The following is a 25,796-nucleotide window of genomic DNA, read 5'->3' on the forward strand; positions in this document are numbered from 1 at the left end:
GTTTTTGCTAACCTGTTAAATGAATGTGGCTACACTCATTTTGTGGTCAGAAACTCATTTAGTGCTTTACCGGCCTATAGTGCATACATTTTATATATTAGGCTACATCTTCAATGAAATTCAATGAAATGTTGTGCAATACACAGCTAAAATATCAGAAAATTAAAAACTGGTTAACAACAAGAATCAAACGTTCAATAATTTGAGTAATTTTTTTATTCATTATGTTCTCAACTGCTTCATTACGGCTTCACTACGGCTGTGAGGGACATGTCGGGGGACGGACACCTCCTCGTCTCTTTGTCGCCCGATCCATGGCCAGGTTAAACCACCTGATGGTGTGCTTTGTGACCTCCGCATCGGTGACGGACTTTGTGAGGGAGTTTTTCCTCACAGCACCTGAAATCAGACAAATATGTTTATGTTTATGGTATGTAGCATTCAAAGCCAAGTAGGCTAACACAATACAATAGGTAAGGAGATTAAATAATAATAATTAAAAAATTACGAGGTGCAAAAAAACCTGACTTGCAAAGTTATGAAGGTTGTGGGGATCAAAATAAGAGGTGGGTAAACTAAGAATTTGAGAATTTGGGTAAATTAAGAATTTGTGATCAGGGCAAGGTGTGCCATGATTAAAAGGACATCCAAAATGTTCAAACAATATCAGTTGTATTAAATATTTCCCTGATCAGAGCACATATATTGTGATGTTGATAGGTTTTCAATGTAGTGAGTCCCCGGGACCCACAGGTGGCGAGTTGGGTGGGTCCCTGAGAAATTCAATGGGTCCCGACTCCCCAGTTTAAAAAATGTGTTTCTTTTTTATTATTATTCTATTTCTTAAATTAAATGAATAGTGTTAAAGGTCCCATGACATGAAAATCTCAGTTTATGAGGTTTTCTAACATAAATATGAGTTCCCCTAGCCTGCCTATGGTCCCCCAGTGGCTAAAACTTGCGTTTGGTGTAAAACGAGCACTAGCTGTTCTGCTCGCCTTTGAAAAAATGGAGGCTCAAGCGCGCTGATTTGGAAATCTGTGCTCATGACGTCATGAGGAATCTCAGCTCCTCCCCTTACTCTGCCTGGCCCGCCCAGAGACGTTGGCCCGCCAATGAGACTCGACCGTGAGAGCGCCACATGTGTGTGTGTGAATACACACACTGTAACGCAAGTGTTTCTTGTCGGTTCTTTGACGTGTCTTGTATTTCCACAACGAGACTGTCGTGGGGGTTATCTGAGCCATGGTTGAGAAGGAATTGGGGGAAAGGAACTTTGGTTTGACTCGCTGAAGTACATGAACTGCGACATGCCGCCGGTTGCCGCGAGGCACCATCGCCCGGCAGCGGGCAGCCGGCAGCAGGCAGCGCGCGGTTCAGTCGACTTCAGGTTGATGTGAAAGTGGAAGAACCAGAGACGTCGCAGAACCCGACAAAGTCGTTTGTGATTCATAATATCGTCTGGAGGCGCACACAATATGTTATATGATATAGATATCTATGTATTATATGATATTATTTAGATATAGAGCTCCAGGACTGTAACGCAAGTGTTGTACACTTCCTTGTTATTTGGATAACCGTTCTGCTGTTGGTGTGATGGCGCATCACGTCGGACTCTCGTCTCTGGTATTTCTACAACGAGACTCGTATTGGGGGTTATCTCAGCCAAGGTTGAGAATGAATTGGGGGGAAGGAACTTTGGCTTTGACTCCCTCAAGAACATGAACCACGACAAGGAGGAGAAAGGGATCTTTGCCGGGCAGCGCTTATGCACCTTCGCCTCCGGCGGTGGTCCCTCAGCGGGGCTCAAGCGGGAGACATACGCCGCCAACAATCCCTTTCTCCTCCATGTCGTGGTTCATGTTCTTGAGGGAGTCAAAGCCAAAGTTCCTTCCCCCCAATTCATTCATTCGTGTTATGCGCCATCACACCAACAGCAGAACGGTTATCCAAATAACAAGGAAGTGTACAACACTTGCGTTACAGTCCTGGAGCTCTATATCTAAATAATATCATATAATACATAGATATCTATATCATATAACATATTGTGTGCGCCTCCAGACGATATTATGAATCACAAACGACTTTGTCGGGTTCTGCGACGTCTCTGGTTCTTCCACTTTCACATCAACCTGAAGTCGACTGAACCGCGCGCTGCCTGCTGCTGGCTGCCCGCTGCCGGGCGATGGTGCCTCGCGGCAACCGGCGGCATGTCGCAGTTCATGTACTTCAGCGAGTCAAACCAAAGTTCCTTTCCCCCAATTCCTTCTCAACCATGGCTCAGATAACCCCCACGACAGTCTCGTTGTGGAAATACAAGACAAGTCAAAGAACCGACAAGAAACACTTGCGTTACAGTGTGTGTATTCACATTGATGTGGACGTTGAAGAACCAGGAACGTCGGAGAACCCAACGCGGTCGTTTGAGATTCATAATATCGGCTCACACAGCTTTTGGCCGTGATAATATATATTATATGATATAGATATCTGTGTAGGCTATATATATCAGTTGTTTACATCTTGACAACCTGCCGACAACATTCGGCTCATGTTTCCAAAAGACGAAATAACATAATACAGATAACGGATCGCTAGATAACACTTGTTTTTACTTTATATTTGTATTGTATTTAATTGTTTAATCGAGGCGATCGCGTCAAATGACGTAGGAATGTACGAGAACCTTCCTACGTCATTTGACGCGTTCGCCCGTTTCCGCTATTCGATGAAACAATTAAATACAATACAAATATAAAGTAAAAACAAGTTTTATCTAGCGATCCGTTATCTATATTATGTTACTTCGTCTTTTGGAAACATGAGCCGAATGTTTTTTGCAACCTGCCCGGCAATAGACGATCGCGTCGTCTGTTGCCAGGCAGGTTGTCAAGATGTAAACAACTGATGACGTAGGCCGGTAAAATTTTCGCCCCCGGTACAATTTTAACGTGACACCGCCTTGCTACACTTCACGCCACTGTCTACATAATGCTACACAACGCCACAGACAATCAATATTACTTTGAATTATATACTTACTGAAAAGCAAGCTCTTTGCCGACATCTGGCTGAAGGCCTTTTTGGTGTTCACACCTTTCCAGTTGATCTGGTGGGACACGTCGTCTGTGTAAAGCCGGCCAAGAATGTTCCAAGTCACCCTCTTCAAATCCTGGCCTCCAATTGTGGCCAAAGAAGCAATCTAAAAGGCAAATATATATATTTTTTTTAAATATCAGCAAGGTAAACAATTCTAAGCTTATGCATCCCGAAATGTAGAAAAACAAAAACGTCTATATTTGTACTAGTTGCTCTCGAGAAAAAAATCCTGTTCCCTTGAATTTTTCTTTTTCTAAACATGTACTTGGCTCACACTCTCATGGACATGTGCCACCTTACACACAATGTCATACCAGGTAGACTGTCGCTCACTGACACAATCTGGGAAAAGGGGGTTCAGGACAGGCCTGTTCAGTGCTGCTTCAATAGAATACTTGCAATAATCATGGACAATCAATATACCTAATAGCATTATAGCATGGACCATTCATATTAAGAAGACTCACTATTCTCTGTCGAGCTGGGTGGTTTGAGGGTTCTTTTAAAAACACCTCAAATGCCTCCACTGCCTCCAGGTGTTCCAACGGGAGATTAATATTATCAGGCATCTCAACTTCTGGCCCCGGGGTGCTGTTCATCCTGCTGCAGAGGTAGTTGACCTTTGCCACAAGCTGGTCTTGCTGCTGTTTAATCGTCTCCAGCAGGTTGAGGATGTGGACTTCAGCCACTGATGACAAACATGAAATATAGCTCAAATGTAGTGTGTGAAATACATCACGTTTCAGTGCTTATCCTCATTACTCACAATACTGACATTAGTTATTGATAAAGTTTGAAGAAAATATGTGAGAGTTGTCATAATTTCTTCCAAAATCTGTAGCATAGAATGACCCTCCAGTATTTGCCAGTTATTGCTTCCCAGAGCAGGGAATGGACTCATTCATTCTTCCCCCTCGCCATGTTGGTCCGATGGCGGGGATTGAAGAAGGCTCCTCTGTTGGCCGCAGGCTCAGGGTTGATGTCGGGGGTGGAGGGGGTGGAGGGAGAAGAGGAGGGACTGCCGTTCCTGGCCCAGAGGGGGAAAGAATTGTATTAAATCAGTCATCTGTTAATCATGACTGATAATACACATGGGACCGTTCTATTCACTAATATTTCAGAGATCAGTCCTTACCTTGAGTAACTCTCCAGAGTTGTTTTGGCAACGGTTGTTGCGGTCCTGCCCCATGGTGAGGTGCTAAGGGAAGGAAATTGTTATTAAATTATTGTGATTTGTTAACCATGGTAGACTGTCAGCTAGAGGACCAAACAATTGCAAACAAAAAATCTCTGGTCATGCTCTGGTTGTGCATTCATTTGTATGTTGCAACATTTTGGAATGCACTACCTATTTAAATCCCATGAATGGATTGACGATGTATTTCAATACAATTTGGTATTGATGAATGATAAATATTGCATGAATGCAGATGTTTTTAATTGACAAAATATGTGGCTGACATTTAGATATTTTTACAAAAAAAAAAATTACAATTTCAGTGGAGTATGCAGAAAATCTAAGATGGTAATGCAGTTGCAATCTGTTGATTTGAAACAGAGTGACCATTGCTGTGTTAATATAGATGGGGCCACTGTATTCAATATTATTTCGGAGATCAGTCTTTACCTAGACAGTTTTCCTCAAGTCGAGGAGAGACTCTGCTGCTGCTGCCTGGCCCTCGGCGAGATGTTGGAGCTGGAGGAATGGATACAAGGTGAGGTGATTATCTTTAGCACTAAGAATGTTAACCATATCTTAATATTAAAGTTATGATTATGTTATTTCTGATGGCAGGAGATTATCCCTTACTCTGCCAGTGCAATTGGCCACCATCTTCACTCTCATCAGAGTCCCCAAAGTGATGCCTGTTAAATAACCATATTATATTATTATTGGGGTAACTGTAATCCCAAAATTGCCAAATATACATACAGTATAGCACAAACATCTCTGGTCTATTTTTGAATGCTACGGGAAATATCCTTCCTATCAATACAAAAACATAAACAAGACAGAACACACTTACACTGCCTTCCTTTGTCGTTTATCTGGCGGCCCACACTCCTCCTCTGCCTCAGACTGAAGATCAGTGGTGTTGCAGCCCGTCTGGTACTTCTCCATTAGCCTACAGGCATCTTTGTAGTTGTCTAAAATTGAATATGTTAAAATGATCATAAGGTTGAAATTAGCTGCAATATTATTACTAAAGATACGTAAACTAGGCACACAAAGTAAGCAAACTTGTGTTTGGTTGATATTTTCATTGCTATAACAATGCTTTTTAGCAAGAAAACTTACATCGTTGGAAAGCCTGAAACCTCCCCTTTTAAATGATGCCACATTTGTAAGGAACATGCATTTGTGGTATGAGCAGCAGAGCTGAATGGGTAGGTTGCGCCCAAGAAAAATGTGCCAAACAGCATTCTGCCATTGACTCTTAGTTTGAGCTTTTGGTATTCCCAGGCGATGCCAATCAGGGACAATGGCAGAGCGCTGAGAGTCAGAGTCAGAGTCAGAGAGTCAATGGCAGAGTGCTGTTTGGTACATTATTCTTGAGCGCAACCTACATACTCAGCACTGCTGCTCATACCACAAATTAAAGGAACATTTTAAACAATGCAAGACAATTTTCACAACATAGACAGAATATGTTATTCCAAGCAGAAGGAGAAGAAACCATCACATTTTCTTTAAACTACAGTTTTATGAATTGGCATACCACAAGTTCTGATGACCATGATGTCATATTTTGGCCAGTTTGACTCTGGTGTCTCACTGTTGGCCGCTGCCCTTTTGGCACGTTCTGTGTTTTTATATTTTGGCCAGTACACCATCCCGTCATCACACCAATTTTCCGGGACCACAGCAATGTCCCCGTTGGCAAACTTAATGAGATGAAAACTCATCCTTAATGTAGAAAGAAAGAAAAATTATTTGTCATGCAAAAAAAAGAAGTGTGTGTGTGTGTGTGTGTGTGTGTGTGTGTGTGTGTGTGTGTGTGTGTGTGTGTGTGTGTGTGTGTGTGTGTGTGTGTGTGTGTTTTATACATTTAATTTAGAGGCGCCTTTCAAGACACCCAAGGTCACCTTACAGAGCATATAGTCATCATAAATCGTTTAAAAAACAAGACATTGTGGAAAAAATAAAATTAAATAAAAAAATAAACATAATAAATAAAATAAAGTAATAAAAAAAACAAGACACGTAGTGTATACCTGGAAAAATACCACCTTTTCTGGAATACTTACAGCAAGAGTAATGAAGTAATGGAAGTCATAGTCAGAAGTCAGTAGTCAACCATATTATTAAGAGTTTTTAACTTGAACTGATTGTTTAAACTGATTGATTTATTGAACTGATTCATAGGCAGTAGTCAACTATATAATTAGTTTTTAACTTGAACTGATTGTTTAAACTGATTGATTGATTGAATGAACTGATTCATAGTCAGTAGGCAACTATATAATTAGAGTTTTTAACTTGAACTGATTGTTTAAACTGATTGATTGATTGATTGAACTGATTGTTTTTTTTATTCATTATGTATGACACCTCAACCGACTTCAGCTCATCAGATGCATGTTTGACAACGAATATGTTAATTATGTCGGAGTTGAAGGGGTAGGTATAAAATGGCGACTGCTGGGAAAATTCAGTGTATACAATGAACACACCATTATCATTTTGGATGATGTTTTTGACAAGGCAGACTTTCTCCCCCACCAGAAATATATTGTCCCCTGTTGATCATTTTACTGTCCATCGTTCACATCTCATTTCCCCATATTGGCCCTGCACTCCCATCCCAACAACAATTGGCCCCACAAAATGCTCCCTTTTTAGAGTGATGTCTGCATCAACATCCAATTTCCTAGCTTGAACCTCTGAAAGGCGCCGGACAAGCTGGGCTAGTGGGAACTCCGGTTTTCTTACGAGTTTTTTTATTTTCCCGAGGTAGTTCTCATACGGGAACGCTGAAAAAGTATCCAAACAGCCATGTCGATTCACCTCGTCTGCTAGGTGGACCAAACAGTGAACATTGTAAACAATTTGGTCTGTCCCATACAGCTCACCAAAATGAGCAACAAAAGACTTCAGCAATTGGCCAGCATAGTCTACAAGGCTGTGATGTTGAGGGCTTACCAAGATCGATATGGCAGTTGACAGGAGCATGAAATTAGAATACATATTCTGGTCCAAGAATCCCGCCAGCACCACAGGGCCAGTGTACAGTAAAAACTGCCGGAATTCGGTTGCCTTCCACCGGTCTAACTCTCTAAGTGACCGTGGTCTCCTGGCAAACTCAACTGGAACATTCGGCCTGACAGACTGGAGTTCATGTGAAATCCTGTCAACTATCAGTGCAGGCATTCTCACAGTTAAAGGACCCCGGAGCCAGAACTGGAGCATTTTTTTAACAACGCCCAAACAGACTAAATGCATGTAATCTAATGGAAACTGTGTTACCATGCCTATCTTGATACCCTGAAATGGATGAGGTCCCTCATGGTGGTGAATTTCATCGAGCTTTAAGTTGAATGACATGTCCGTTCTAAGGGGGTGCTCTGGTCCAGGGAACGACACGCGGTGATTCTGGTACTTCCCCGGGTGTTGGCACTTATCGCACCCATGGTAAGCATTATGGGCCTTTGTTTTTTTCACAAAGGCCCGTGCAGGGGTGTCACACACTACTGTGTGAAGCTCAATTGTGAGGTTCTTATCACCAAAGCAAAACCCAGCCTCGAGCTCCTTTAATTCAGTCACAAAATCTGATAAGAACTCTGTGGCCGAACTTGGTTTTTTAGGTCCACAGTACGCCCCAATCACCACTGGTTCCTTCATAGGGACGGTAACTAGCAATCCAAGGATCGGCCACAGCTGTAAAGTGGAACTTTTAAATAAAGGCAGACCATCTACATTAATCTGCAGCCCCAATGTCATGCCCTCTGTCAGTATTTTGACGTGTTTATTTAAAGTGTTCCTTAAGGAGGAAAGGATCCCAAAGTGATGGTAGTTACCCCCAGCCTTCTCTTGAATATCATAGTGGACTTTTGTTTTGAGAAGGGTCCTACCATCCTTGGGCAGATTGGGATGGGTTATGTTGAGTATGCTCAACAGCGCAGTCAGGGCAACCATTGAAATGCCAAATCTCACTGCCCAGTTGGCAATGTTATCGGAAAGGGATGGGGATGGGACATCAGGTTCAGAATCTGATGGGACATCAGGTTCAGAATCTGAACATGTTGTCCCATCCCCATCATCAAAATCCATGTCCTCTTCACTTAAATCTTCAAGTGAATCAAATGCATCTGCATCTGCAGCTGAAGAGGTAGGAGCAGTGTCCTCAGAGAGAACTCTGTAATCTGCCGTCATTGCCGTCATGTCCATGTCAGTCATGTCTGTCCTAATGTCAAGAAGCCTTTTTTGGACGTCAACACGTGCCCTTCGTCTTAAGGCGTTTGAGGAGACAGGCAGAGTCTTTCTATTCATTTTTGTTCTAAAAGAGACATTTGAGAAAGACAGGTTGCAATCAATTGATCATTGTTCCTAATGTAATGTTCCTAATCATTGCTCCTAATGTTGTTTTTTAAATAAATACATTGCTGAATATACTTTAGTGGTGTTGTCTGTTTCATTGCTACAAACTAGACAAAAAAAAACATTTGTGATGCTCTACTTGATTCGGCTACATGAAATGGCCTTCTGGAAAATGTATGTGTGAGGCATTATTATTCTCATTATTGTTAGCAGACCATTCATGCCACATCAGGGCGCTTTAGTTCCATTGATGTGTTGTGACTGCGTGAGTAAAGTGGGAAGCAGAAACCAATATGGAGGGAATGTAATGAGGTTGCAATGAAATCTTCTGTGCTCCAAAGGCAATTGTATCATAAACGTAACATGAGCAAGATGCAAGGGATAATGCCTGACGAGGTGTCCATTAACAGAAATGTTGACTTACTTGATCAATCAAACCCAGCAGAGGAGGCAATGGCAGAAAAGTTGAAGCTGCAGAACACAAAATAGAAGATGATGAGGACCAAGTTCCATAATGCTACCATAATAAATCACAAACAGGCGTTGTCTAAACGACTGTGAAAAATGTTTAAGCTTAATTTTCATTACAAAGAGGATGGAAAAGGGGCAATAGACACTATGAGACCAAACTCTGCTGGAACACCGTGGCCACGGCGTTCCCGCGTCTCCCCCGACTCCCGCCGTGCCCCGCGAACGAATGAATGAATGGCCCGGGAACCGTGGGCAATGCGGCCACGGCACTCCCGCGTCTCCCGCGTGCCCCGTGAATGAATGAATGGCCCTGGAACTGCGGGCCCGTGACAGCAGCCCGGGCAACGCGGGCACTGTCACACTAAATTTGTACCGGCTGCCAAATTTTTACCGGGCGCATCATCCATACGTAATCCATTCCAAACCTGCCTGTCAGCAGATGATCACGTCGTCCGTTGCCGGGCAGGTTTCAAAAAACATTCGCGCTCATGTTGCTTAAGACGAAATAACATAATACAGTTAACGGATCGCTTGATAACACTTGTTTTTACTTTATATTTGTATTGTATTTAATTGTTTAATCAAATTGAGCAAGTAAACTGAGTGTTTAAAGCAGGTCAAGGACGAAATAGCACAATACAGATAACGGATCGCTAGATAGAAGGTTCGCGAATGTTCACGTCATTCCACGTGATCGTCCGTTGCCAGGCAGATAGGCTAGGAGTAGATAATGGATATGGGCCTTAAAACAGACCAGACCGACACAGGGCTCATTTTCCCCATAATGACCGGCGTTCTATACATTGTCCCTTACATAACATAGTCTGCCGAAATTGCTATTGCATTTTACATCAAATACACTCACATGATCAATCACTTCTCGGTTCTACTGCTAGTTCAATATCAAGCAAAGTCATTACAATACAATTATAGCATATAGTGTTGTGGCACTAATAATAACAACTTATCTAATTCACTTCAACTAGCTATAAGCAAAGAGGAATCGGAGAGTCCAGGTCAAGTATAGATGGAGAGTTTATTGCCGCCCGCAAACGAGAGACAACAAAGCCGAATGGTATTCGCGAATACACACTGCCAAATGAATCCCGGACAGCTCCTTATATCCCCAATCCTTTACACAATACAAAGTTGGACTTTCATCAAATATTGATGTGCATAGAATGTTTTTCTGGGTCATACTGTGTGGATGTCAGCATATTCTCATGTCTTCCGGATCCCAATGTGACCTTAGAACATATATTATCCTTATACAAACAGAGATGATGCACACGTGTGAATGTAAGCATTGTCTTCAGAGAGTACATCAAAATGGGAGTAGACTGGACTCTCTTACTGGTGTGACACATTAGATGGGAATGGACTGGACTCACTCACTGGTGCCACACGGCACATAACATCTAGGCTAAAAGGTGATCAGCTGTTTTCCACTATTAAAGTATCTATATGATATGTAGGCCTAATAATAATCATAGTTTAACATAAAATGTAAGGTTAATTTCTACCACAATAGCCCCTACACGATGAAAACAGAAAGGCCAATGTTTACTGTGAATGTCACAATATCTCAATTAATAAATGCACTTACTCAGTCAAGAGGATTCAGCCCAAAGTCAAAAAAGCACAGAAAATCTCCGATGATGACTTGACCTTCTCCGGTTCTTTAAGCGTCTGCGGTCCGCTCAGGATCCACTGTTTGACAGTGGGCGGAGCCATCCTCTGTGAAAGGCGCATCCGCGTACAGGGATCCGACATGGGTCTGCTCAGGATCCGCTGTATGACAGTAGAACTTTCGGAGGCGGAGCTGATCCTCTGGGCGGCGCCCAAACGGATGAGGCAGCTTACGCGGGTTTGGCGGATTGAAGGCGGATCCGCCTAGGAGTCTCCTGCTATGTGGGTCCCGTGGGTTCTAGAATATTTACAGAACACGGCTAAAGGCTATGTGCGCCTCGCCATTGCGATACATCCACTGTAAACAGAGCGCATGGTACCGTGGCTGCACGGCAGAATTTCGGGAACGTCTTTGAATACTGTGTTAGTTGCCCACTAATACCTATATTAAAGAATACATAAAATAGCATGTCATGTCTGCCCCCCCCACGCAGTCGTTACGGTTCATAATATTTCGGAGGCGCACAAAGCTTTTGGCCGTGATGTTATATATTATAATGTTCTCTAATACGAGGCGGAGGCAGTGTCTAGTCCCCGGTTTATTCAACCATCAAACTGTATTCAATTCCGAACGGTAGAAATAGTAATATCAAATCTGCGCACGGAGCACGGCGCCCGCCCCCCCCCCCCCACCCCCTTCGACAAACATCGATATTTATCTTATATCGATATTCTGCTTGAAGATATCGAGATATGAGTTTTGGTCCATATCGCCCAGCCCTAGTCAGTATATGATAAATAAACAATATAATAAAATAAATGAATAGAAAGACAATGACAGGGATATTGACAATGACAGTGACAATCACATGCATAGTCATTGGCTGCCAAATGCAAGTCGGTAGGTGTGTGTGATGATTTCAAACCAGTCACAGATGTTATGGTTTTTAGCTCATTGGGTGTTATTAAACCTACAATGAATTGTACAAAAAAAAATTGGTTTATAATTTTACCAAGTCCATGGAAGTGGGGTTGACCAGGTTAAGGAACTTAAATATTCACCTGGGAGGGATGGCTTTCGCAGATAGCTTTGTCTGCTCTATCTTCTGTAGCTTTGCTTTCTGTTGAAAACCTCCAGTCTCATTTTTCTTTTCCTCTTCTCTGGAGATGGAACGTAGTTGAAAAGAGATGGAACAAAGTCCGGACTCAAGGGATTATCACTCTTTCTCCCTACAAAATAAATAGAAACATTTCAGTGTCGAACTTGGGTTTGTTTACTACTACGTTAGCACTTGCTAGCTTAGCAGCTACAAAACAGGACATTGTTAGCCCCACGAATTGCATGCTATAATTCAACTAGCTATGTAGTATTAAACTGATCCGAAACCACAATTATAGCCTATTAAATAATGAAGCTAAGCTGCTAAGCTTTGTATTCTGTAACTCACCTGATATGAAGTGATCGCTGCACAAGCGGAATCCAACAGCCGGGGGGTCCCATTTTTCAGCCTTTTTTTGCTTGCTCCTGGCTCTTTTAATGGCGCTGATCCACTTAGCTCGCCTCTCCGCATCTTTAGGAACGCGGTAGAACGACGTACATCTATTTTTGCCTCGTTTATTTGTGCAACCTGGTGCACAACAGTTATCGACATGTCTTCTCCACCACCACAACAGTATGTGGCCGTTTAGGACATAACTAATTGAGACACTCTCACACACATACCTATGAAACACTCTTACACTCACTACTGAAACGCTCACACACTCACTACTGAAACACTCACACATACATACATACTCTTCTGAAACACTTACACATACATATGAGAAACACACACGCATAGGTTGCAACCCGGTATCACGCCATTGCGTGCTCCTGCGCACGAACGTTAATCTATTGAAGCGTGTTCCCGAGCACGATAGTCCGACTTTTTGCGTGTTACACAAAACGAAATGTAAACCAATGCATTCTGAATGGGAGTGTTCTAAGACAATTAACGTGCTCCACAAAACGCTACGAGAGAGAGAGAAAGAGAGAGCGGGAGGGACAGAGAGAGAGAGAGAGAGAGCGAGAGAGAGGCTTCAGAAAGGGTGTGCGCAGATAGTACAGTGCACCCTAGTTATGTTTATGCCAAAACCTATATATATAATTAGGCTATAATTATATTATTTAGCGTGTAATGAGACAATCTATAGCCAAATTGTCGAAGATGCCCGAGAATCTTCGGGGATATCAGCATGGGAAATCGGCGAATCAGACCCATGAATCTATTGTAGCGACCCTGGGACAGTTAAATAGTTTGTGTGTTATGTGTTACATTATATTTCGTTGTCCGTTATGCCAGTTGTTCTATGTGCATGTATTGTAATGTTATTCTTGTCAAACAGCGTGTGGGGCGAATCATTAGGTCAGCTGGGGGAGGGCCTTGGAAGAACAGGAGGGTGGGGGCCTGCACGCGAGTGAGACCGTGTTGCCGGGGTAACCGGGGTTTGTTTGGGTCCGGTTTTCAGCTGTTGGTTTCAATGTTGTTACAATGTTACGGGTTTCAGTGACCTGGTTTTTGGTCCATTAAAACTACCTTCAACTAATGACTCGACATGATTATGTCACCGGCGAGGTCGTTACACTATAAAGAAACACGTCATCTCAAGCGGGAGAGAACGTTTGCGGTGCTGGTTTGTGTCACCAACCCAGCAACCCAGTCGCCAAGAAAAAACGTTGACGGTGTACGTTTCCATGAACACTGGATACGTAGCATTTCAACGTAAAAAATAGCGTGTTATACCTACAGTATCCACGTGTGCCGCTGTGGAGGCGGGTTTCGGGGTTTGGGACACGATTGTTTAGGGGGGGGGGGGAGACTGTTGTTGACCGGGGAGGGGGGGGGGGGGGGGAAGACACGTTTGTTGAGGGGGACGACGACACACGATTGTAGGGGGGGGGGGGGGGGAGACTGTTGTTGACCGGGGAGGGGGGGGGGGGGAGACACGTTTGTTGAGGGGGGGGGGGGACACACGATTGTAGGGGGGGGGGGGGGGGACACACGTTAGTTGAAGGGGGGGGGGGGGGACACGTTTGTTGAGGGGGGGAGACACGTTTGTAGGGGGGGGGGGGCACGCTCGACAACGAGAGTTGGTTTTTATTGAACGCTCGACAACGAGAGTTGGTTTTTATTGAACGAGACTTCAACACGGAACAGCTGCACGAAACGATGGTCACGTCACTCTCGGTGACGGTGTCGACAATAATGAACACACGAACAATGTTAATAGAACAACACACAACCACATAACATCCCGAACCCATTAACCCCACTTAATCCTAACAACAAAACAAGTTAACAAAAGCCCCATTTGTCAACTGAGAACCCCAATTCCCAGAATCCCCCGCGGCTCCGGAACACGGCGTAGCTTATATTAATCTTTATTATCTGAATGGGAAATGCAATATTTTAGGACAGATACACCATTAAACGCGTTTCTAATGACATTTCTAGCGAGAAATGTACATTTTCCTTACATAATCTTCAGTCAGTGAATGTGTATGATCTTTATTAATCTTTATTATCTGAATGGGAAATGCAATATTTTAGGACAGATACACCATTAAACGCGTTTCTAATGACTTTTCTAGCGAGAAATGTACAATTTCCTTACATAATCTTCAGTCAGTGAATGTGTATGATCTTTATTAATCTTTATTATCTGAATGGGAAATGCAATATTTTAGGACCGATTCACCGTTAAACGTGTTTCTAATAACATTTCTAGCGAGAAATATACTTTTTACTTGCATAATCTTCAGTCAGTGATTGTGTCTGATCTTTAGTTTTATAGTTATTAGGATTTGATCGGCTCGCTCGCATGTTTCAACGACGTCAGGTTGCTTTCGCTAAACTAGCAGCTCACGTGCTTCCTGCACGTGAGCTGCAGGCAGCTTCAAATAAGCATCATACATCTTAACTATCTCTCTGCCAATCTAATATTTTATATCTATAATTTTTCTTATCTATCTACTATCTGTGTATCTAATCTGTTTTATTTATCTGTCTATTCGGTTTGTCTGTGTCTTTGTAAATTAGGTAATCTTTCAATATGCCAGGCAGCACATGTAAGACATGCCCCTCCTGCAAAACCATTCTGCCTTGCGCTAAAAAGGTTTGCAGCCACTGCAAAATGGTCCAGCCTGTAAAAGAACGCCTCAAAATTGCCTTGAGAAAATTTGAGGCTAAGCGGGAAGAGTGGGCGTCTTCCCGCAAGAAGAACCACAACATGGCTGTTGTCAAGCAGGAAATGTTCCTCCTGGTATGTAAACAATTCTGTTTTAATTATGTTCTACCTTTAACTGTCTGAATCACTATTGCTTTGAATAGTAGGTCTTTTTTGATTACTACAGGCAAAACATTAACATGCTGTGATTTCCTTACAGCTCGAAAAGCTTCAAGCAGCAGGATATAAACCTGTCCTGCTGCTTGGAAAAGCCACTAAAAAGAGCCATGTGGTCAAGGTGTTCACACCTCATTGCACATTGGCCACATTTGCGGAGGAGTCCCTCAAAAAAATGGGCTCCATCCATGAGTACATTTGTCAAGGTATGATTCTTTATTTTTATAAATTCCACACACCCTCTGCTTTGTTTACCAAAATACTAACTGCATCTTGTTATTTGTCCACCACATTCATTTTTATCATGGAACTATTGCTACAATTTTTTTGGTTGCCATTTGCAATTTAATAACCCTTTGCAACACTTTTCAAACTTGCACAGGATGGACCCCTTTTGCAAGTGGGACTGCAGAGGGGCCAGAAGAGGGCAGGGGGACCACTCAGGTGAAGACATACAGGAATATCTATGACAATTAAAGAGGCTAATCCTATATATTGTTATATACTGCATATATATTCCAATATATTATGCTACAAATTACAATATACTAAGTCAGCTGTATAAGTGCTAACCTCTTTTCATGTTTGTTTATGGTTATTTATGTGTATAGATGTGTATAGATCTGTATGGTCTTAATTTCATATTTTTTTAAACAGAATTTACACTTGCACTGTTGAAGTTCCACTGTTGGACTTTGAGTGAGTGTTATCTTATGTCATCTTAGATGGACATGGACATGGGAGAGGTGGAGGACAGGGCCGTGCAGGTGGAGGAGGGGGAGGAGGTGGCCCTGCAGGTGGAGGAGGGGGAGGAGGTGGCCCTGCAGTTGGAGGAGGTGGCCCTGCAGTTGGAGGAGGTGGCCCTGCAGGTGGAGGAGGTGGAGGAGGTGGCCCTGCAGGTGGAGGAGGTGGCCCTGCAGTGGAGGAGGTGGCCCTGCAGGTGGAGGAGGGGGCCCTGCAGGTGGAGGAGGGGGCCCTGCAGGTGGAGGAGGGGGCCCTGCAGGTAGAGGAGGTGGCCCACCCGGACACGGAAGGACCAGGTATGGATTTTTCAATTAAAGCATGCATGAGAAGGTACTAAGTGTCATACAAATAAACATCATTGCCTGAATGAGTAATATTTTATTTTCCATTCCAACAGCGGTCTCTACTGTGCAGAGGAAGCGGAGGAGAAAAGGTATGTTCAGAATGTCTGTACAGATCGAATTGCTAATTGACTACTATTCTTTTCACCATAGCATTACATTTATTGTAGTTATTTTGGAAAAAGGACTGTAATAAGAATGTTGGTTATGACCATTTGAGTCTTTGTTTGAATACCTCAACATTTCTTTCCTACAGAGCATCACAGCCAGAAGGGGCTTGAAAAAAGGAATAAGACTTTACCGAAGAGTAAGATGAAATAGTTTGTAACGATCAGAGCACTGACAAACCCTTTACACAATTTATAATTATGGAATTGTAAATTATTCTCCTGTGTATTCATAGCAGCGATTACAGCATTAACCCATTTAAGCCGGGAAAGCATTGCCGCTGTTCTACCTTTAAAGCCGGGAGCGCTGTTGCGTCATTCTACCTTTAAGGACGGGAAAGCGTTTGCGTCGTTTTTCTGTATAAGGGGTTTTTTTGCCCAAAGTGTCGGCCTCTGGGCCAATGAAATGCATCAATATAGACACATATAGGTGTCAACTTGTTCCTCGTGAGTTTAGTTCAGAAATTTCTTCAAGCAAGTATGGCGGAATTTGAGACTGAAGACTTTTCTGACGGTAGCGATTTCGAGGAGTTTCTCGGCTTCGAAGATGTTGATGAGGCCGAGTACTTTGATGACGAATACGAACCGATTGACCGGGAATTATGGTTAAGGCACATGTTCGTGAATGACGACGAGGAAGAAGAAGTATGGAATGGGGCTATGGGAATGGGGCTGCTTGTGTTGCCGGTGCGAAGAGATTACTGGCGACAGAGTAAGAATCTCTTTCGGACGCAATTCGCCAGAAATATGTCCCGGGACAGATTTGCGGCCAGCTGGAGGCAAGGACAATAGTAATACTTATTGATTGGGATGATGCTGTAATAAGTAATTACTACAGTTTATATGTAAGAGATGTATTACTGTCCCGGAGATGCGTAAAGCACCCGGGTGCGTAAAACCAGATAAGCTTCTCTGGAATGTCACTTATACTTATCAATAGTAATACTTATTGATTGTGATGATGCTGTAATAAGAAATTACGACAGTTTATATGTAAGAGATGTATTACTGTCCCGGAGATGCGTAAAGCACCCGTAAAACCATGATAAGCTTCTCTGGAATGTCACCAGTGGCGTAACAAGGCAACGACGGGCCCGTATGCAGGATGTTCAAGGCTCTTCCAAAGAATAGAGCTTCTTTGGAATTTCACACCTAACTGCGATCTCCAGAACAATAAGGCCTAGGCTACTATACATTCCCAAATTATAGCCTGTATCTTTTAATTACGCTACTTCTTAGGATGGAATGCAATTGTATTTGTATTATGCATAATACTTTTATTCAGTAGTCATCACATACAAGTGCATGTAATTTAAAACGCAGACTGTTTACAGTTTTAGTCCCAGTCTGTTCCCCTTCCCATGTTTGTTATTATATACTTTATTACTTTCTTATATACTTATTTCACTTTATTATACTTTATTTTTTTTACTGTTTTGTGCTGTTCCTGCACTTTTACATATTTTTTCCTTTTTTATTTACTTTTCTACCTGTATGTAAATATTGTAAATATTTGTAAATAAAAACTCAAATTTCCCATGAAAGCCACAGGTGTCAGCTCTCAAATACTTTTTGAATTGTGTTCCTATCTGTTACAGGGGCTGAGAAATCAGTAATTTAGTAGGCGTTGACACAATTGCTGAATTTCTAGAAAAACTTCAGGTTTTGGGGGCTTTTCTGAAATCGCCTATAGGTTTTACAGGCATTTTTTCCAGGCGCTTTAGGCCTAAATGGGTTAATACAGTATTAATAATTACTGTTATTGATTTTATATTTGCGGTATTTTATATTTGCCAGTGGATAAGCATAGATGGTTTTGTTGTGAAAAACATGTTTTTTATATTTTCAGATTGCCCCTACCATATTGGTCGTGACTCCTTCGAAATAAGGAGTTACGGGAAGGAGAGGATGAGAAAGGTTTGACAGACCCATAAAGACCCAGCAAAAACACATGCGTGATTAACTGTAGGAATAACATTCTCGCTGATTGATCATGTAAAGCATGAATATTAAGTGCATACTGTAAATGTAATTTACTCATGTATACAAGTAATTTGCATAAATATTTTGGAATAGTACCGTCAATGCATTTTGTCTATCAAACTCATAGGCTAACACTGAATTTATTATCTTACTACTGAATTTATGGTTCCTTTCCTTGATAGGGCATTAAAGAAGTCCTTGTTGATTGGCAGCCTTGCCCAGTTTGGTATGTATTTAATTTGGTTTCTTTCTGTTTCACTGGTTTTTTTAAACCACTTCATTGCTTTTCCGAGTATTCTATATTATACCATATTATTTGCACCATCTTGGTGCAAATAGCTGCTGCTATTTTAACGTTTAACAGTAGTTCTTCCACCAACACACTTGCCAACCAGATTTCCTATCAAGTGGTTTCATCATTCCCTTTCTTATGTGTCATACACTATTACATTATTAGATCTTGAATTATTAGAAAATGACTTGAAAGTGTGGTATTGCTCAAGAACAAAAATGTGCAAAGATTGGGCTTGATTTGTAATTGCCTTTATAGATGAGAATCAATATAAAGTAGGTATATACTGTGTGTTATGTAAGTGGAGTTTGACCAATCATCACAAAACGGTTCATTGATATATTATTTGTTCTCTTTTCAGTGGGAAGGAGTGGGCCAGGTCCTGGCAGCCAAAAGATTTGAATTAGTCCCCCTGCCCTCTTCAAATAAAAACATATTTTCAGTCTTTCTAGAATGTGGTGCTACTCCTGATACATGATTGCCCTGCCATTCAAATGTGGTCACTAAGAGCTTAATGACACACACACACATATATATATATATATATATATATATATATATATATATATATAATATATATGTATGGACACAACAGTTAATATAAATATGAATTCCAGTCTGTAGGCAGTACATGGTGGGTAAAGTTAAAGTAACTCAAAAGTTGTGGGCTGAAGGGTCTCTAGGTAATAGAGTAGTAGCAGCAATTAATTGAGTATTTAATCCATTCAATGTATTTAAGATATGCATCCAGGTATAATTGCAAATGGCTATATTGTATAGAAAATATTGATTTTAAACATACAAGTGCAAGCAGGGCCTACTGAATGTCAATTTAGTCACAACAGATTATTAAAATATAGTGCTGATAGATCTTTATTCAACACCAAAACACCAGATTCTCTTGGATGATTAAGTTAGCTGCTACGTCAAACCAACCATGGTGTGGTGGTGGTTTCATATATGTAAAGGGCATTCAAATATAGCCTACTACAATAATAATAATAATACATTTATTTGTAAATCACTTTTCATAAAAATAATCTCAAAGTGCTACAACAAAACACGAAGGGCAATAACACAATAAATAAATAATAATAATCTAAGGACCATAGGTGTTATAGGGTGTACCGATGAGAAGGCTGTTACAGTAATCAAGCCTGGAGGGGATTAAGGCGTGGACGAGTTTCTCTGCGTCAGAGAAGGTGAGGATTGGGCAGAGTTTTGATCAATGATCAATTAGGAGGCCGAAGCCCTAAAGGACAACCCTGTCTCATGAAAATTACGTTCCCAGAGAACTATTCGGCATTCTCAATTACGTTTGTCTGAAAACGTATTTTGTCTCGACAGAAAAACATGGTGGCTAAGCCTATGATGGTTGCTATGGACGCTGAAACTAGCAGCCCGAATGCCGTTTAAAGCATGGAAATAAAACCATTGTCTTTGCTGATTATGTTATTTTATGGAAACCGTGTAATGATGTTATTTTTCCACACATAAACACAGAACAGTCTGTTCAACCCGGTATCACGCCAAGGCGTGAAATAGATACATTGGTCCACCTCGCAAGGAGTGTTCAGTGTCACGCTATGCCTGACCAAAGCGTGAAGAGATACACGTTTCTTCCGCCCATCTAAATGAATGGAGGAATAGCACCAATAGGGGTCGATACGTTCTCCCAGCATTTGGGGGAAATGGTTACGTATATATATATATATATATATATATTAGATTAGATTAGAAAACTTTATTTATCCCAAAATGGGCAATTTCGTTCACAGTTTCCAGTCTCACATAATAGATTACTTAATAAATACAATAAATAGCAATAGGAGGTAGACAAAAACATATATCAAAGGCAGTCCAACACACACATTTAACTCACAATTCATTTCAGCCCGTCAGTAACAACCACCCTGCCCCCGGAAACACCCAGCAACACTGGTGTGCTCTCCACCTACTCCTTACTTTTGTCATCATTTAGTAACCTGATGGTTGCAGGGATAAAAGAGTGGGAGTACCTCATTGTTCTTGTCCTGATTGAACAGTAGCGCCGCCCTGAAGGCATTAGGCATATATATATATATATATATATATATATATATATATCCAATATTTTAGGACAGATTGACCATTAAACGTGTTTCTAATAACATTTCTAGCGAGAAATATACCTTTTTACTTGCATAATCTTCAGTCAGTGAATGTGTCTGATCTTTTGTTCGATAGTTAGTTTTATGGTCTCCCTAGCATGTTTCAAAGACGTCAGGTTGCTAGGGACGCGACGATCTAGTTGTGGGCCAGCAGAGGGTAACATTTATACCGAATTTGGCCTGTAACCAAATGTATGATATGCTATACGTATAGCCTAGTTTATATGTTATAAATATTTGTTATATGGTCTGGTTATACCTGAACTTGGTTAAAGATGTTCAATGGTCAGATACAGATCATGTATAACGATAATTGAATAAAAGTTATGGTCTACTTATAGATAGAATATTACACAACGTAATAATTGTATACATATAATAGCCTATATTTTAATATTAAATTAATTAATTACAATAACGGCTTTAAACATGTGACATGCGTTTTTTTGGGCCTTTTCTTTTCAATGGGCCTGCGTCAACGTCACGTGACTCTCGGCAAACCACGTTGGTTAAAGACGGCAATGGAGCTTGGTTAGGAAATAGAAATATATACCATGAAAATATCTTCCCGTAACGGGGCAAACAAGGTGTCATTTGTCATCTACGTTTCGAGGCGATTGCAACGGTGCCATGCATGACCATATTTGACTATGTTTCAGGGTAGTAATTAGCTGTCGATTTTGGAGGCCTTTATAGATAATAACCAGCTATAGATTTGCTACCCGATGGAGTTTTCTGACAAATACATGTTATTTAGCATCTACATTAGCAGCTGAGTCCAATGAGATCAAGCTCGACCTTGTGCCACACAGAGATCATGTCCTAGACCATAGGTGTACCATGTAAAATACAGGGGCCATGTAGTGTAGGGGGCCGTGTAGGGCGTGGAGTGTCATGCTTTGTGTCATTGGACTCAGCTCAATGTGTAGATGCTAAATAACATGTGATTTGTCACAAACTTTTATCGGGAAGCAAATCAATAGCTGGTCATTATTGATTAAGGCCTCCAATTTCGACAGCTAATTACTACCATTAAACATGTTTGAATGTGTTCATGTGTGGCACCGTTGCAATCGCCTGGAAGCGTAGATGTTGAAGGACATCTTGTTTGCCCTCTTACGCACCGGCCCTACAATAAATTACTCAGCAAGTGCTCCATCTTGTTGCACCTCACCCAGCGGCTCGCTTGCAAGATTTTGGTCTGAAGTTCTACCCAAACCTACACCCTAGCCATCCAACATGCATATCGGAGAATCAGGCCTCTCTTTAATAATGACAAAAAGTTATGAGAGAAACACACATTAATTTTTTGTTATCTCATAAGCGGCGTGGTGCCGGCTCCTTTTGACCTTTTGACCCCCGACTTCAAAAACGTGGCCACAGGCCAGCTGTGTCTACACACCTTTAGCCACAAATGTACACCTCCATCCCACAAAAAATGGGGACTAGAAACTAACCTCTGTCTTATGTACATTTACTGTACTGTTGGAGGTCACGCCCCTTTGCCGACCTTTTCGAGATAGCTAGGGATGCTAAAATGTTTACACACATTTCCCGGGGCCCGTGTACGACATATCCGAGATTTGGAGTTCTAGCCCTTAGAGAAAAAAAGTTTTCCCAAATGGAGTGTCATTTGGACAAAGCCCCTCAGAAGTGTAGCCTGCAAGACCTAATGGTTCAGAATGTGGTGGAAAAACAGTTTTTGAGATAGGAAGGTCCTACCGCCCTGAAATTTTAATACCTTATTCTAGGGCCTAACTGGGACCTCCGCACCGAAACTTGGCCCGGTCGGACCCCGAGGGCAGGAAGGGGGGGCCCTTCCTGCCCGAGACTTGGCCCGGTCAGACCCCGAGGGCAGGCCCCCCCTGACAAGCTGACAATATTGGTGAGCATAATAAATAGTATTGCTGATGTCACTTACTCTTCCTGCACACAGTGTGCGATGTTCCAGCATTTTTGCAAGGGCTTGCCTGGAGAATCCAGGTGAGATCAACTTCAGCTCCTGAAAGGTGTTGAGGAGGTCCACGTGTAGATTGTGGAAGCATTTGCAGAAGCTGGCCAATATCCACTCCTGACTAGGTCTCTCACATCAGGGGCCCACTGCTGCAGGCATGTTTGGCACACATAACGTGGCAAATGCAAATCATAACGCCCTAACGAAAAAAACAACATTAGTCATAATCATTGACACATATTGTATATTAGACTAACAGAAGTCTAAATAGAGAACTGGTTTCTACCATTGATGGTAATCAAGATGACTGGTTTCCCAGCTTCCACTGTGAAGCTAGGGACCTGGCAGGTGCAGTGCTGTGCTGGCATTGTGGGTAAAATGCGATCTGTCGAAAAGAAAAGTGAACATTCTGTGTATGGCAGCAGACTGAATAAACAAGATAAGGATCAGGAAGTCTAGAAAGGTAGATTTGTCAGACCTTACCTTGCTCATGTGTGGCATATATTCCAGTCTCTCCTCTTGAGATACATGTGGATGGGGGAATGGCTTTAAAGAAGCCATCCACCATGCTGTCCCTGTTGTGGAGTGGCCGTTTGCTGTGGTTATGCATGTCGCAGGCCCCACAAAACCACTGCTCCGGAAGGCACTCTCTGCACCTAAGCAGACAAAACACTCAAGTCAAGTCACTCAATTTATATGATATACTTTTTTAGTGTACATAGATACATTCTATTATTTGATTGATAAACATCCAACCTTATAACAGCCGGCTTGTGGCAGAAGCAACACAATGGCTTGCCAACAGCCTCAGATTCCAAAAGACATCTGAGGTGGTACGGCCGTGCTTCCTCCCAACGGTCAGAGGCTTTCTGCTGCCTAACAGACCACGATGATGCTGCGCTTCTCTCAGGCTCAGCAGGACAGGGGCTTGAATCCAGTAGGGCAGAAAGCCTCTCCATGTTTTGTTCTGCAAATAAAATATAACCAAATGATCTACATTCTATATACAGTATTTGGATTTCAGAATTAAACACTGTATATTTACCAAACATCTCTTGAGGATTTTGCTGTGCTCTGGGTAAGGGCAAGGAATCCTCTGAAGGAAGTGCCAACACCTCAGTGTCCATGCCTGTTAAACAGTACATGACAGATTAATATATCTCTACGGCAGACACTCAAGTGCTTGCACTGCTGCAAGAAACTCATTTGACAGTAAGTACGTCAATCAAACGGTCGTACTGCACTCCCTCTCCCCCGCTCCCATGTACTTGTACTTGGAATGGGTAGAGTCAGCGTTGAAGGAGAGGGGGTAGGACCATTTGAGTTGTGTATTTTCAAAATCTGCTGGCGTTTCGCAAATCCCATACCCAACCTTTAACGGTCCAAATGTTACAAATCGACTTTGACCCACGGGAACGAAAAATCGAATAATAGAAAATTCTGACCCATCCCTAATTGCCATGGGTAATTGTTTGTCACCAATTAAACTAATCTGAATTTGCACATAAACAAACCTGTAGTTAGGCCACTCCATCGGTCTGCACGGCCTGTATGGCCCGCACGGCCTCCACGGCCTCCACGTCTCCCTCTGGCCTTGCCGCGTCCGCTCCGTTTGGTTGAGCTCCGTGGTGAATCCCCTCCAGATCTTGCCCGATTGACATTCTCCGCAGCCTCCTGTGTGTTTAAGTCCAACATCTTGTTAGACGGAGTTTCTGAAGTACTGAAACATTCATTTCATGTACAAGTTCAAGTTCAGTTAATGTACAAAAGGTTGTTACCATGGCTTCTGCAAGGAATTGGTCATGCATCAACCCAACGGCAAGGTGTCTTCCTTCTGTGCGGGGGTCACGGAGATCCAGGTCAAACAACTTGTCCATAGCAACACGAGAGAAAAGTTACAGCGATAGAATGAATAGAACTACTGCCGACAATCGATCTTGAGAATGCTTGTAAGATTAGCAGTCCTAGCTATATGTCGCTCGAGAGCAGCGTCATAGAGCTCGTAAGTTCGCCCCTTCCGGTAGGCCCCTCATGGGACCTCTGAGATCGAAAAATATGAATGGGTTTCAATGGAGAGAAAGTAATTATTTTCTGGTCCCCGTCTTTATATGTGCTGGATTACACATATGTATACGTAGCGGAAGAGTCGGAGCCAGGCTGAGCCAAAGTCGGCGCATTTTCCACATAGCCTGCATTAATAGAGTCATTTTTTAGTTTTTATAGTTTTTTATAGTTGCTAGGCGTAAAGAGTTCACCTTTCAAAGCGGGATGTTTATTGCGGGGGAGGAGCCACGGCGGCAGTCGTGATCGTAATTTCCGGTTAGTGCACCACGGAGTACTCGATTTGGAACAGCACTCACATCTGAAAAATTAACGTAGTAGATAGTACGGATAGTATACTTCCTTTAAGTATACTCATGGAAGTACAGGTATTGGAACACGGCAGCCTTAACAGCATAGCCTATTTGCATAATAAGGGAAATAATTACTTTTCCAAAGCCAAAACTTACTTTATTTTTCAAGTTTTACAAAGAAGAAATCTAAAAATCATTGTACAAGATACTGTGTGTGTGTGTGCGTGTGTGCGTGTGTGCGTGTGTGTGTGTGTGTGTGTGTGTGTGTGTGTGCGTGCGTGCGTGTGTGTGTGTATAACACGCTATTTTATGTTGAAATGCGACGTAATCCAGTGTTCACGAAAAGTACACTGTCAACGTATGCTTTTGGCGACTGGGTTGGCTCTCAGATATACGTGTTTCTAACAAGATGATATCATTAAAAGTTACATAAAGTAACAGTTTAATAACACAAACGCAGGAAGCACGTGAGCTGCTAGTTTAGCGAAAGCAACCTGACGTCGTTGAAACATGCGAGCGAGCCGATCAAATCCTAATAACTATAAAACTAAAGATCAGACACAATCACTGACTGAAGATTATGCAAGTAAAAAGTATATTTCTCGCTAGAAATGTTATTAGAAACACGTTTAACGGTGAATCGGTCCTAAAATATTGCATTTCCCATTCAGATAATAAAGA

The 25,796-nt window shown here is 42.1% G+C and overlaps 1 protein-coding gene and 2 long non-coding RNA genes across 8 annotated transcripts; 1 reads left to right on the forward strand and 2 right to left on the reverse strand.

Annotated features, from left to right (window-relative positions):
• Positions 1-212: 212 nt before the first annotated feature.
• On the reverse strand, positions 213-12,750 carry LOC130378207 (uncharacterized). 5 transcript variants are annotated; one of them, XR_008894554.1, is made up of 11 exons: positions 12,193-12,581; positions 11,807-11,974; positions 9,069-9,115; positions 5,826-6,013; positions 5,133-5,253; positions 4,916-4,971; positions 4,733-4,801; positions 4,241-4,303; positions 3,573-4,132; positions 3,049-3,208; positions 213-399 (listed from the first exon to the last, which is right to left on the reverse strand). XR_008894554.1 is itself a non-coding variant. In XM_056585093.1 (4 exons), exon 4 carries the CDS (start codon positions 8,594-8,596, stop codon positions 6,854-6,856), a length of 1,743 nt encoding a protein of 580 aa, XP_056441068.1. In that variant the 5' UTR covers positions 8,597-9,115; positions 11,807-11,974; positions 12,193-12,315; positions 12,560-12,750; the 3' UTR covers positions 6,281-6,853. The 5 variants fall into 5 exon arrangements, 3 of the variants coding, with proteins under 3 accessions (XP_056441068.1, XP_056441067.1, XP_056441069.1); XM_056585093.1 differs by lacking the exons at positions 213-399; positions 3,049-3,208; positions 3,573-4,132; ... (3 more) ...; positions 5,133-5,253; positions 5,826-6,013 and having other exon boundaries at positions 6,281-9,115; positions 12,193-12,315; positions 12,560-12,750; XM_056585092.1 differs by lacking the exons at positions 213-399; positions 3,049-3,208; positions 3,573-4,132; ... (3 more) ...; positions 5,133-5,253; positions 5,826-6,013 and adding an exon at positions 6,281-8,603.
• A 5,372-nt stretch (positions 12,751-18,122) lies between these two features.
• LOC130378198 (uncharacterized) lies at positions 18,123-19,165 on the forward strand. Its single transcript, XR_008894546.1, has 3 exons — positions 18,123-18,299; positions 18,548-18,591; positions 19,019-19,165. It is a non-coding gene; the product is annotated as an uncharacterized LOC130378198 (long non-coding RNA).
• Positions 19,166-22,843: 3,678 nt separating this feature from the next.
• On the reverse strand, positions 22,844-24,914 carry LOC130378206 (uncharacterized). 2 transcript variants are annotated; one of them, XR_008894552.1, is made up of 6 exons: positions 24,540-24,914; positions 24,276-24,435; positions 23,807-23,890; positions 23,245-23,417; positions 23,048-23,146; positions 22,844-22,960 (listed from the first exon to the last, which is right to left on the reverse strand). It is a non-coding gene; the product is annotated as an uncharacterized LOC130378206 (long non-coding RNA). The 2 variants fall into 2 exon arrangements; XR_008894553.1 differs by lacking the exons at positions 22,844-22,960; positions 23,048-23,146; positions 23,245-23,417 and adding an exon at positions 23,595-23,728 and having other exon boundaries at positions 24,540-24,897.
• Between the last annotated feature and the right edge of the window lie 882 nt (positions 24,915-25,796).

Source organism: Gadus chalcogrammus, unplaced genomic scaffold (genome assembly GCF_026213295.1).
Source record: "Gadus chalcogrammus isolate NIFS_2021 unplaced genomic scaffold, NIFS_Gcha_1.0 GACHA070, whole genome shotgun sequence".
Taxonomy (NCBI): Eukaryota; Metazoa; Chordata; class Actinopteri; order Gadiformes; family Gadidae; genus Gadus; species Gadus chalcogrammus.